The sequence below is a fragment of the Curcuma longa genome, chromosome 11 (genome assembly GCF_044706935.1).
Source record: "Curcuma longa cultivar G26 ecotype Majalengka, Jawa Barat chromosome 11, ITB_CL_G26_1.1, whole genome shotgun sequence".
Lineage (NCBI taxonomy): Eukaryota > Viridiplantae > Streptophyta > Magnoliopsida > Zingiberales > Zingiberaceae > Curcuma > Curcuma longa.
Genome location: NC_133871.1, coordinates 7836308 through 7847555, shown reverse-complemented (window position 1 = coordinate 7847555; position 11248 = coordinate 7836308). Strand labels below are relative to the sequence as shown.

Below are 11248 nucleotides of genomic sequence, written 5' to 3'. Positions count from 1 at the left end.
GGGGGGAAGGAGGAGAAGAGCGAACCGTAGAGAGGAGAGTCGCGGGGCTGAGGGGAAGGTGGAGAAGGGGGAGGACCGGGGAGCCGAGGAATCGGAGAAAGGGATGGGGCTGGTTAGCCCAGTCGAGGCCGCGCGGGCCGCGGGCGTACCCCTCCGTCAGCGAGTGCTTCGTCCGGTTATGGTAGTACACAGCGGCGGTGGCCAAGGAAGAAGACAAGGAGGAGGAGGAGGAGGAGTCCGTCTCTGCCTCCCCCTTCGCCCCCCGACGGTTGCTGGGCGTGGAGGTGGACGACATGACGACCAGAGCTCTTCTGCCGCCACTCGCGGCTGCAGTCGGCAGGAAGAAGGGAGGGAAGCGGCTGGAGTGCATTCGTCTTCGACGGCGCCTTTGAGGATGGTGCCGGAGATTGATCGGAAGGGAAGAAGGTCGTAGAAACTTCGGTTGAGTCGGCCCAGTTCCTCGCTTGTGGGCTGTGAAATGCCATGATGGGCCTCCATCGAGTTAACCCTGTACTAAGTGGGCCGGCAAATTTAATATTAAATTATGGGTGTAAATTAAAGCAATAGATTCCTGAATAATCATGGCGTCACGCCTGGCGTGAAGCACGTGAAAGAGCACTGCGCATGGCTAATACTTAATAATTTTAATATCTTAAATAAATTTAATATTTGAATTTAATAATAACGTATCAATCGAATCGACCTCGTTCGTACATATATACATATTAAAATTTGATTCGTATATAAACTAATGATACATTTAACATGCACAATTATAATAACGAAGGTGAGGAGAGGCGGATAGTTGTTAACTATTGATCTGTTGTTGGAAGAGAAAATCATAAGAGAGAATTGAGATGGTGACAAGGCAAAACATTTAAAAAGGAAAAAGACACTATAAATGTGTTCCACGAGGTTAGGTTTAAAGTTAAAGGCAAGAGATTAATGTGTCCAACCGTGTAAAATCATTTCCATAGCTAGTCTTAGAAATATATGTCAATTTGAAGTGATGAGTCAGTGATAGTGTTGGTTGATTTGATCAATAAATGCTAGATTTTCACGTAGATATTTACCTGATTTAACGGTAGAATCTATTGACTTTTAAGCCCAGAGGTGAGAATCGACCATTGCGGGGAGGTCCGTTCGACAGGTTAGGCGTCGAGATGGAGACTAGCTAGCTAGCTAGGTCCCATTTCTACAAATAAAGGCATACGTCAATTTTTTATTTTTTATTTTTCATTGAAGATCTTAGATCATTCGATCAACACTAGCTTTATGTTTGGATTATCATTTGATAAAGTATAGGGTGCCTCCGGGACATAGTTGAGTTAGTTACCACGCAAATTTGTACCGAGGACAAGGGTTCGAATCCTGGCGAAGTCGCATACCCTCCTCCGTCGTGATCAATTACAATTTCTCGATTTACCTCCTCACATATAGTCGTGGATCCGATAAATACGCCGTAGTTGGATTATGTAGAAAAGGATGATCATCAATTGATGGGATTGTGTCATTAATCAAGTCACTATAATCTAATCTACCATCTAATCAACTCAATCATGAATATACATATTTTATTTACTAATTTATCAGTTAAATCAACTACACACCACTAGCTAGCTAGTAGGGCCAATTCGAGACATAGACCATTATGGCCTATGCTTAGAGTTGGCTTAAAGCATATGGCCTATGCTTAGGAATTGTGGTCCTCTACATTTTTATTTTATACATTATATATAGACATATATAATAAATTATAATTATTAATTTATTTTGGAAACATATGAATTTATTTAGTAAATATTTAAAATTATAAATTAAAATAAATTTTAGTCAAGATTTATTTAGGTCAAAATTAAATTGATAATTTTAAATTTTTTATTAGCTAAATTAGATTTGATAGTAATTTTTAAATTTTAATTGGTCATAGTTAAATTTGACATATAATTTTTAACTTTTTTAATAACTATAATTATATTTGATCAGTAATTTTTAATTTTTTATTAATCAAGATTTAACTTTTAATTTTAATATTTTACCGTCAAAGTTAAATTTAATTAGTAATTTATTATTATTATTTACTAAATTTAATCAATAATTTTTAATTTTTTATTAATTAAAATTTAATTTTTCTGTCGTCTAATGAATTAAAAATATTTGTTGGTCATATTTATTATTAATTGATATTTTTTATAAAAATGTTTATTAATATGGTACTAGATTTTTTCTCTCTGAATTTTAAGTTTTTCTTTCTTTTACTTCTCTTTGATCATCATTTTTATATCATTATTGTTGTGCTTACTCCTCTATAAGTTTTTATGCACCCCCTCTATTTTATTTATAATTCATCATCGATATCAAAAAAAAAAACAAGCTAAATAAATTTAATTGATAATTTATTGAAGTTAAAATTGATAAAAGGTAGCTCTGATATACGAAACTTTTATTAATGTAGAGTTCCAAAAAGGATCTATTAAGAGAGTTTAATCATTCTTTGCAAAAGATTATTTTTGTGATTCGAACTCAAGATTTTCACAGTCAATAATAATTTTACTATTACGCCAAATTTTTCTTTGTCGAAGTTAAAATTGAACGATAAAAATGGTAATTAAAATGTTTATTAATAGTATGATAATGATTTATCACTCATCATCAAATTTAACTATTATTTTTTATATTTTATTGATGAAATTTAACTTTAGTTAATTAATTAAAAATATGTATTAGATAGAATATTAAATTTTTAATGAATTATTAGTACTGTCGGAGAACCCGACTTTGACATGGCGGACCGATCCTTCAAAAATTTGTCATCGAGGCTAGAGGGATAGCGCTGTCGGCCATTTTGATAGATTAAGAAATCCTCAATTAAAGGTAAATTACAGATTAGGCGGCCAATCTACAAGCCCGCTAATATATATATATATATAAAAGATTAAAATTTTAAGTTTGGATTGTGCATAGGCAAGTCAGCTCATGAACACATTAAAATTTTTATTTTAATTTTAAATTTTGAAAAAATATCTTCTCAACCTGTGAGTCAACCCGAGCTTATCACGGGCCTGTTCACCTGGACCCACAATCGGCGCGAGTTAGCTCGTTTAGGTTTGCTTTTAAATGGATTAATAAATTTTTAACTCAATCTATTTAAATTGTTTGATCTTAAGCGGATCAATCTTATGAATCCAATCTAAATTGATTGCTCTATAAATTAGGCTTGAGTTTACTAATAAAGAAATGAGTCTTAGTATAGTGGTAAAATTATTACTATGTGATTTAGTGGTCATGACTTTCAATTACAAAAATAACTTTTTTACATTGCACCAAATTATCCTTTTAAATTTGATTGATAAAATTAAACATCTTTAATAATATTTTATATAAAATTTATTTTTTTTTTAAATTAATATTTTATTCTTTAAAAAATTATCAAGGTCTTAAATATTTTTTCTGACTTATAGTCTTTAAAGTTAGTGAGAATTATTATTACACTCTCTGTCTACTCTACTTTCTAAATTTGAAATCACTATTGCTTTCCACTTTAATTCTCAAATTTTAATGGAAGAAGTTTTTAGAGAGCAGGAAATAATTGCTCCAATGTGAATATCTTCGACATTCAATTTATCAATATAAACCAAAGCAACTTCCAACACTTAATATAAATAAGCATCGAAACTTCTAAGGTTCGGGACACTCCAACTTTTAAATCGATTAATTTTATTAAATATTAAAAAAAAGCATTCTTCTATTTGAAAAATTACGTATAAAATATAAATATTATAAAATCTCTTATAAATTTTAATATTTAGTCGGTGGAATTATAGATTATTAAAATGATATATCAAAATGAAACATATGATGGAATTTGAAGTTGAACTTTCTCAAATATAATTATTCAAATTTTCATCTATTAATTGATGTATCGATTCATAATAAATTAAAAGAATGATTAATTATTTCTATAAAACATCTCTCTTTTATTTTTTTATTCTAAATATATATATATTTTTAATTTTTATCAAGAATTACTTAACTCATCTATTAAATATATTTTCTGAACAACACCTAAGTTAAAATATTAATAAGATAAGAAAAAAATATTAATTAAAAAATTTAATAAATTAAATAATAAAATATTTTTATATCCTAATGAATAACTATTAGCAAACTCATTCATATATAAATGTGATTGTCATTGGATCGATAATTCTTAGATAATTTAAAAATATTTATTAACATATCGAATTTGTAATGAAACACACCACATTCCTCATGATATTTTTAAATTATTATACTTAATTTAAAAAATTAGATGAATTAACTTCTAAAATATTTTCACTATTATTTAATAATTATAATTTTAATACCATATTAATAAACTTAAATTTATATATCAATCTTTTATTGATGATTTATTTTTACATATATATTCATTACATATGTGTTTTAAATTTATATGTTCAAGATAGATTATATTTTTAAAAAAATCATAGTAAATCAATTAAAATTATTATTTTTTATTTATATTCACATTCTAATATAATAAAATAATAGGGTAGATTTTGTAAAACTAATTGAATGATGCTTAAAAAATTTTCATATGATATATAAATATATTAGAATTCAACATATCAATTATTATGATAATTATTTTAATATAAAAAATTATTATATTTATTTATTGTACAAAAGACTAATAATAATAATTATATTTATTTTCGACATCTTCAATGGCGATCTTTGATAGGGGTATTATAAAAAATTATTATATTTATTTATTGTACAAAAGACTAATAATAATTATTTATTTATTTTCGACATCTTCAATGGCGATCTTTGATAGGGATATTTAAAAAAATATCCTCAAATATCAAATAAAAAATGACCGGACAAATTTTTTTTAAATAAATACAATATTACTTTCTAAAATAATAATTAAGGGTAAAAAATATATGGGTATAAAAATATATAAATTTATATCTTTATATCTTGGGATGGGTGTAGAAAATTTAAATAAATATAAGTTCTTATATATATATATATATATTTATTTAAATTTATAATTTTTTAAAATAAAAATAATAATTTTGAATCCTCGCAAATCTAATCGTACTATTCCGAACCGTGCTCTTATATGCTCACCTCGCCCTTATTCTTGCTGTCGTACACCGTCTGCCGGCATTGCTGCACTTCCTTCCCGTCCCTCTCCGGCGGACCAGCCCTTTTCTGACGCCGTAACTTCGTCCTCCGACCACCTGCGAGTTCCGATGGCCAAGACTTCCAAGAAGATGCCGAGGCGAAATAGGCCGCCGCCCAAAGGAAGTCTGATCGGCTTTGCAGGCCTCGGTTGGGAGCTCCTCGTTTTCGGATCCTTCGCATTGAATCTGGTAGCCATCGCTTTGTTCGCCTCGCCCTCGCTTGACAGGGGCGCCACGCCGCTAGGTTTCGACTCTGAAGGTTCCGTGGCGGAGGCTGCGCTCGTCGCGTCGCCGCATTTAGACGGCCAGAAGGAGAAGATGGTGTCGGCGGAAGAGGAGATCAGCGTGTCTTCCACCTCCGGATCCCTCCCTGCATCCAAGGATGCCGTGATTAACCTCGACCAGTAAGTATTCTCATCGCCGCTCCTCCTCGATCAATTAGTCGAATCCGATTGAAGGTTACAAGATAAGTAATGTCGCCGATCTTTTCCTCCTCTTCCTTTCCATCTCCTCAAGTTTGATTTTTTCACATCGTATTGTGTGAAACTCCTGTTTGCCTTCAATTTTCCAATCAACAGTATTGTGGCAAATGTCTCACTTAATTCCAAAGGGGATGAAACAGCCATATATATATACTTTTAAGCAGTTGTAAAGATCTTCACTTTGCTTCTGGTATTTACTTAGCTATCTTTCTGCCGAATGATTCCCCAGCGGAGACCCAACCATGTACGAATCCTTCTGGAAGGGAATGGGCAACCGGGGGGACATAACGATCGCTGGGTGGCAGGCCATTAGCTATTTCTCAGACGTCACCAACTTGTGCTGGTTCCTTGAACCAGAGTTTGATCATGAGATTCGTCGCCTCCATCGCCTCGTAGGAAATGCTATAGCTGATAACCACTTCGTGATCGTGGGCACAGGCTCAACGCAGCTCTTTCAAGCTGCCCTTTACGCTTTATCTCCTCCCGACACTCCTGAGCCACTTAGTGTTGTTTCTGCAGTCCCATACTACTCGGTAAGTTCCATTACATACAATGCATAGAGCCAATTTTCAAGTTTTCTGGATTTACATGAAAACCTTTTGTTGCTGTTGTGCTTGTCTTTAATTTCTACCATCATGAGAGATTGAGATGGTTCCTTTTCTTAGTGGGTCAAAGTCCCCATCAATTAATTCCTCGGTATTAACTAAGTAGATAAGCTTATTATGTAGGCATAAAGATAGTGGTCCCTAAGAAGCAGCCATCTTTAATTATTGTAGCTTTGTTATGTATCTTTCTGTATTTTACTTCCCTTGCCACAGATCTTACTTCTATTGCCGACTGCATGTGATGTTTAGTCCTGTAGACTAATCATACTTCTGTTGCAACTTAGTTTTCAAATGGCGCCCCATGTTCTGTCTTACATCTCTTCAATAATGTAAGAGTTCAACTCTATTGGAAGTCCTACCTTTTCTCGTATACATTGGACATTTATACTTAAATAGTTAAAGAGAACAATGCCCTGAGATCAGTGAGTGTCCCAAACAACATGGTCAAGCAGATGCATGTTTCATAGTTGTGGGGAGCACATGTGCTAGAAAAAGTTTTGCCAAAATATTCCACTTTTTTCACTTTGAGTGGACTGCTGCACCAAGTGTTTTTGCACTGAAGTTTGAAATTAAATTTTCTATTCACAGTTGGTGCCACAGTTATCGTTTCAATCATTTTCTGATGGAATTCAAGGCTCTGAGAGAATTCAGTACCGTAATCAAATTCACATAGAACCTAATCAACAAGGCTCTTCTTCTATATTGTCACTACTCATTAAGACCTCTCTTGATCCACTGCTGTTTTTTTTAATGCATGTACTTTGAGTTATCTTCAGTTATTTCAGTTTTCTACTAATCTTAGGACCCTATATCGAAAACCCTTTTCATTCTGGATAAGCTTGTAATTGACAATGATAATTGCAGTCATATCCAGCAGTGACAGACTACCTTCGGTCAGGGCTTTATCGGTGGGCTGGTGATGCATCAGCATTCAAAGGCAATGCTTACATAGAATTAGTATGCTCCCCTAACAATCCTGATGGTTCCATTAGAGAAGCAGTCTTGAACTCTGAGAAGGGAATGACAATTTATGACTTGGCATACTATTGGCCACAGTACACTCCCATAACTCGTGTAGAAGACCACGATATTATGCTATTTACTGTCTCAAAGACAACTGGCCATGCTGGAAGTCGAATTGGGTAAATTTCTTTCCTTCACCTGCAACAAGTCTCCAGTTGTCTCTCTTACACTATAAGTTGATTTCTGGTACTTGTAAAAAAAATAAAGGTTTTAGTAATGATTCACAGCTGGGCTCTAGTGAGAGACAAGGATGTAGCTAAGAGAATGATCAAGTTTGTTGAGCTGAACAGCATTGGAGTTTCAAAGGATTCACAACTCCGGGCAGCTAAGATATTCAAGGCCATTTCAGATGGTTATGAACTTCCAAATCCAGAGAACAAGTACAAACTCTTCAATTTCGGTCGGCAACATATGTCCATGAGATGGAACAAGTTGCGAGAAGCTGTGAAGGTCTCAGGCATCTTTAGTTTACCTGAGTTCCAGCCATCCCATTGTAGGTTCACAAGGGAGAGGACTGAAACTTATCCTGGTAATCCTCCACTCAGTAGAAAATTGCTTTCTTCCACCATTAATCTTAACTTGTGAATTATTTATTTCCTAATCATACTTTATCTTTCATTTCATATTAAGTATCGAAATTCATCTAATATTTAATATTTTGTGTTGTTCATTGGGTGGTAGCTTTTGCCTGGCTCAAATGTGAAAAGGAGGGAGTAGAAGACTGTGAAAGCTTCTTAAGGAGTCACAAGATCCTGTCTCGGAACGGCAAGTATTTCGGTGCAGACCGTAAGTACGTGAGAATAAGCATGTTGGATCGTGATGATACATTTGATCTCTTCGTAGAACGTCTTTCTTCTCTCACTTGAGGCACCCTTTGACCTCTACGTACAACGTCTTTCTTCCTATCAAATGACACTTTTTTTTTATCAATGATGTGTTACCTAGCGTCATTAATTGCTCCTTTTGCTGAATTATAGTATTGATTGATTAATCTCAGGCTACTGGAGATCCACAGTTGACCTAAAACAAAGATTCCCTAAATATACTGCAATCCATGTGGTCCAATTTGTAGGATCCTAATCAAAGATTCTTTGTCACATTAACTTCCACTCCAATCATTCACAATGATCAATCATCCACTTTTCCACTGTAGATAATCATGGCATTTAGTTGTCTGTTTCAGTAATGATTAAAGACACTAGCGACGAAGGATGAGGATATTGGGAGGTATGGGCCTGAGCAAATGGCTGATATGGTCAGTCGAGGACCACCCTACTTTCTCAAACCTTATCATCTTTCACTAGAAGAATAAAAGCAAAATCTTAACGCAAACAGAGCTTCAAGATTTGACAGTTCCTAGCGTGTTGGCATCATCATGACGGACCAATTCCCTTTTTTCCCTTTGCCAGAATGGGATGAACCATAGTCACTCATTGTGAATCTTTAGCAAGTTGCAAGTAAGAAAAGAGGAGATGAAAAACAAGAATGCACATACATGTGGATCTTAGCTTCAGAAAAATCCATAAAGGCAAACACTCCAATAATTGCATGTTTTCACTTTTGAAGAGATGTGACGTTTGCTGACGAAACTTTGTGATTTCAAGTAGATTTAGTGTTGAAGAATTGTGATCAGTATGTGATGCTTTCTTTTCTAATTAGCTGGCATTTTCATATATGTTTTTTCCAAACCCTATCAGATGCATATATATGCATCTGATAACACCAATTTTTTAGACTAAACTGACTGTCTTGCATCTCTTACCAGGTCAGGCTGATGCATGTTCTAAAACTTCTGCTACAGTTTATTTAAATGTCTCACACTTTGTCTCCGTACCAAATGGACATTAGCTATGATCCACATATAAATTGCTTTTATATTAAGCATATTACCTGTCAGACTAGATTCATGCAGTCTCATGGACTAAGCAGGAGTAGATCCACAACTCTCTTAATTTGCTAACTTTTAAGTTATTTGTTAGGTTCATTCCATGATTTTATTGTAGTTTTTTAAAATTTCCCTTGATTTTTTAAAATCTGGATAGAGACCACTTTGAGAGATGGAAAAGGTGTGCTACTGAATGAATCACCATTTAGATAGAAAAGCAAGAGCAACTAGATTAATTATCTTTATAGAAATAAGAAAATGACTGTTTATCAATCTTTTGTTCCTTCTATCTCGATAGCCAATCATATCTGTTATATTTGCAAAACTACAAGGGATTATTTATGATGACCCATTACAATGATGTTACAAGTCTTACTTCTAATGAACTTCATGATTAAGAGGTGTAAATGGAATTTCTAATTTCTAACTGGTTTAGATTTCTTCTCATCCTGGATCCTTTAAATGATCTGTTAGTGACTAGTGCTTGATAAATGATAACCCCAAAAGAATGAAGTTAGAAAAAAACAGAGCTCTGCTAAAGAGTAAGGAAGTCGAGAATGACAGTCACCCAGAGCACAACTTGGATCTTCTTTGCTCAAGTCAATATTGGAAGCCTATGTCAAGCTCTTTACAGTTGTATCTACTAAGAAGAATCCCAGTTTATCCTTGTAAAGTTGAGTTTGTGCTAACTAAATTGACAAGTACAAAATGGAAACCGCAGGATGGCGATGGAGACGGAGGCTTAATTTTTCCCCTTTCTGAATGATTACTTCCATGATAATACTCTTGTGGAATTATCACCCTCCACATTCTCATGTTCCCTAAGGGATTTGATTTTTTTTGCTCAGAACTTAGAATTGTGGCACTTTAAGAACCACGTATCGGTCATAGAGCTTGTGAGGTGGACGCCAAGTTTTGAATGTTCAAGAAGGTGCATGAGGGTGGACCAGGAGAGGAGAAGATCGTCTATCTTCAGAATTAATTGGACAAATAAAGATTAAGGCATCTAGTGCTCTCTTAGTGATTTCAATGAGGAAATTTTGATCCACAAACAGAGGAATAACTCTTGAAAAAAGGATTGAAATACTACAAAGAGAAGTTTACAATAGGAGACTAAATTAATCTTGCACCATTTGCAAAGGGAAGAGGAAGCTTTATTTATAGGGCTCCAATAATTTTCCTAATTTTTAGATGTGAGACTAAAGTTGTTGGAATCCGACGGCTTGCATTTACTAGCTGTTGGAATCCGACGACCTAGATTAGCTAGCCGTTGGAACGGCTAGTTTTCAACCTATTGCACTAGAGATTGGATAAGAGTGTAACAAATGTAGAGTAGGGCATCATCTTTTAGGAGGCATTTGAGCAGTATCTCACACATTGTAAGCCTGTTCCATTGTTTATCATGTTGGTAAGATCATGAAACTTTCTTTCTTGGACATGGCGGCTAGAGGAACTTGGGAGGATTCGAGGAACCTTGTCGATAATTGGGCAACACTTTAGGGCACCCTCAATCTCTTGGTTGAATGTTGAGACCTTTCGAAATATATTTCAAAGAAAGTGGTACATAATGGTTAGATTGGTATTCTAGCTATTCAGAGAACTCTCAAACTATGAGAACTCCAAGCTTTTTTTTTGTTTTTTGTCAGTTAGAAGGAAACTGAGAGAACTTTTAAAAAGTGGTGTCGAGTTCTTTGGAGTGGAGAAACAACTAGAGATCGAGCTCAAGGCATCAAGTGGACTGTGATCTAGCTGTTTTCCTCATTTCTTCATCTTATGTTTAAAGCATCTACCTTAGGTTGTCTTAGCCATGGTGGGCGAGAAGGATAATGGAAATGCTTTAGGAAGGAAAGGAATGGAGGACAGTACTGCAACACTTATTCTTGGCAGATGAGGAATGCAACTAGCTAGCCGATTGCTCAACACGACTGATCTCATATAGATCTCGTAAATGAGATCGCCCTTTATGTCTAGTGATACTTGCGACTCAACGATTTCAAGTTTCTAAGATGGGACATGCGCGAACACTTTGATAATGTATACGAAAATGCTCCAAAC

The 11248-nt window shown here is 34.6% G+C and overlaps 1 protein-coding gene across 1 annotated transcript; it reads left to right on the top strand.

The window, feature by feature from the left end:
* Positions 1–5260: 5260 nt before the first annotated feature.
* Positions 5261–8238, top strand: LOC141841431 (tryptophan aminotransferase-related protein 1-like). The gene is made up of 5 exons (XM_074729606.1): positions 5261–5602; positions 5910–6213; positions 7150–7427; positions 7536–7837; positions 7990–8238. Exons 1-5 carry the CDS (start codon positions 5268–5270, stop codon positions 8172–8174), a joined length of 1404 nt encoding a protein of 467 aa, XP_074585707.1. The 5' UTR covers positions 5261–5267; the 3' UTR covers positions 8175–8238.
* Positions 8239–11248: the final 3010 nt, after the last annotated feature.

Coding starts and splice junctions, on each gene's coding strand:
- LOC141841431 (XM_074729606.1), top strand. CDS start 5,268: ATGGCCAAGACTTCCAAGAAGATGCCGAGGCGAAATAGGCCGCCGCCC. Junction 5,603..5,909: donor GCCGTGATTAACCTCGACCA/GTAAGTATTCTC, acceptor ATGATTCCCCAG/CGGAGACCCAACCATGTACG. Junction 7,428..7,535: donor CATGCTGGAAGTCGAATTGG/GTAAATTTCTTT, acceptor AATGATTCACAG/CTGGGCTCTAGTGAGAGACA.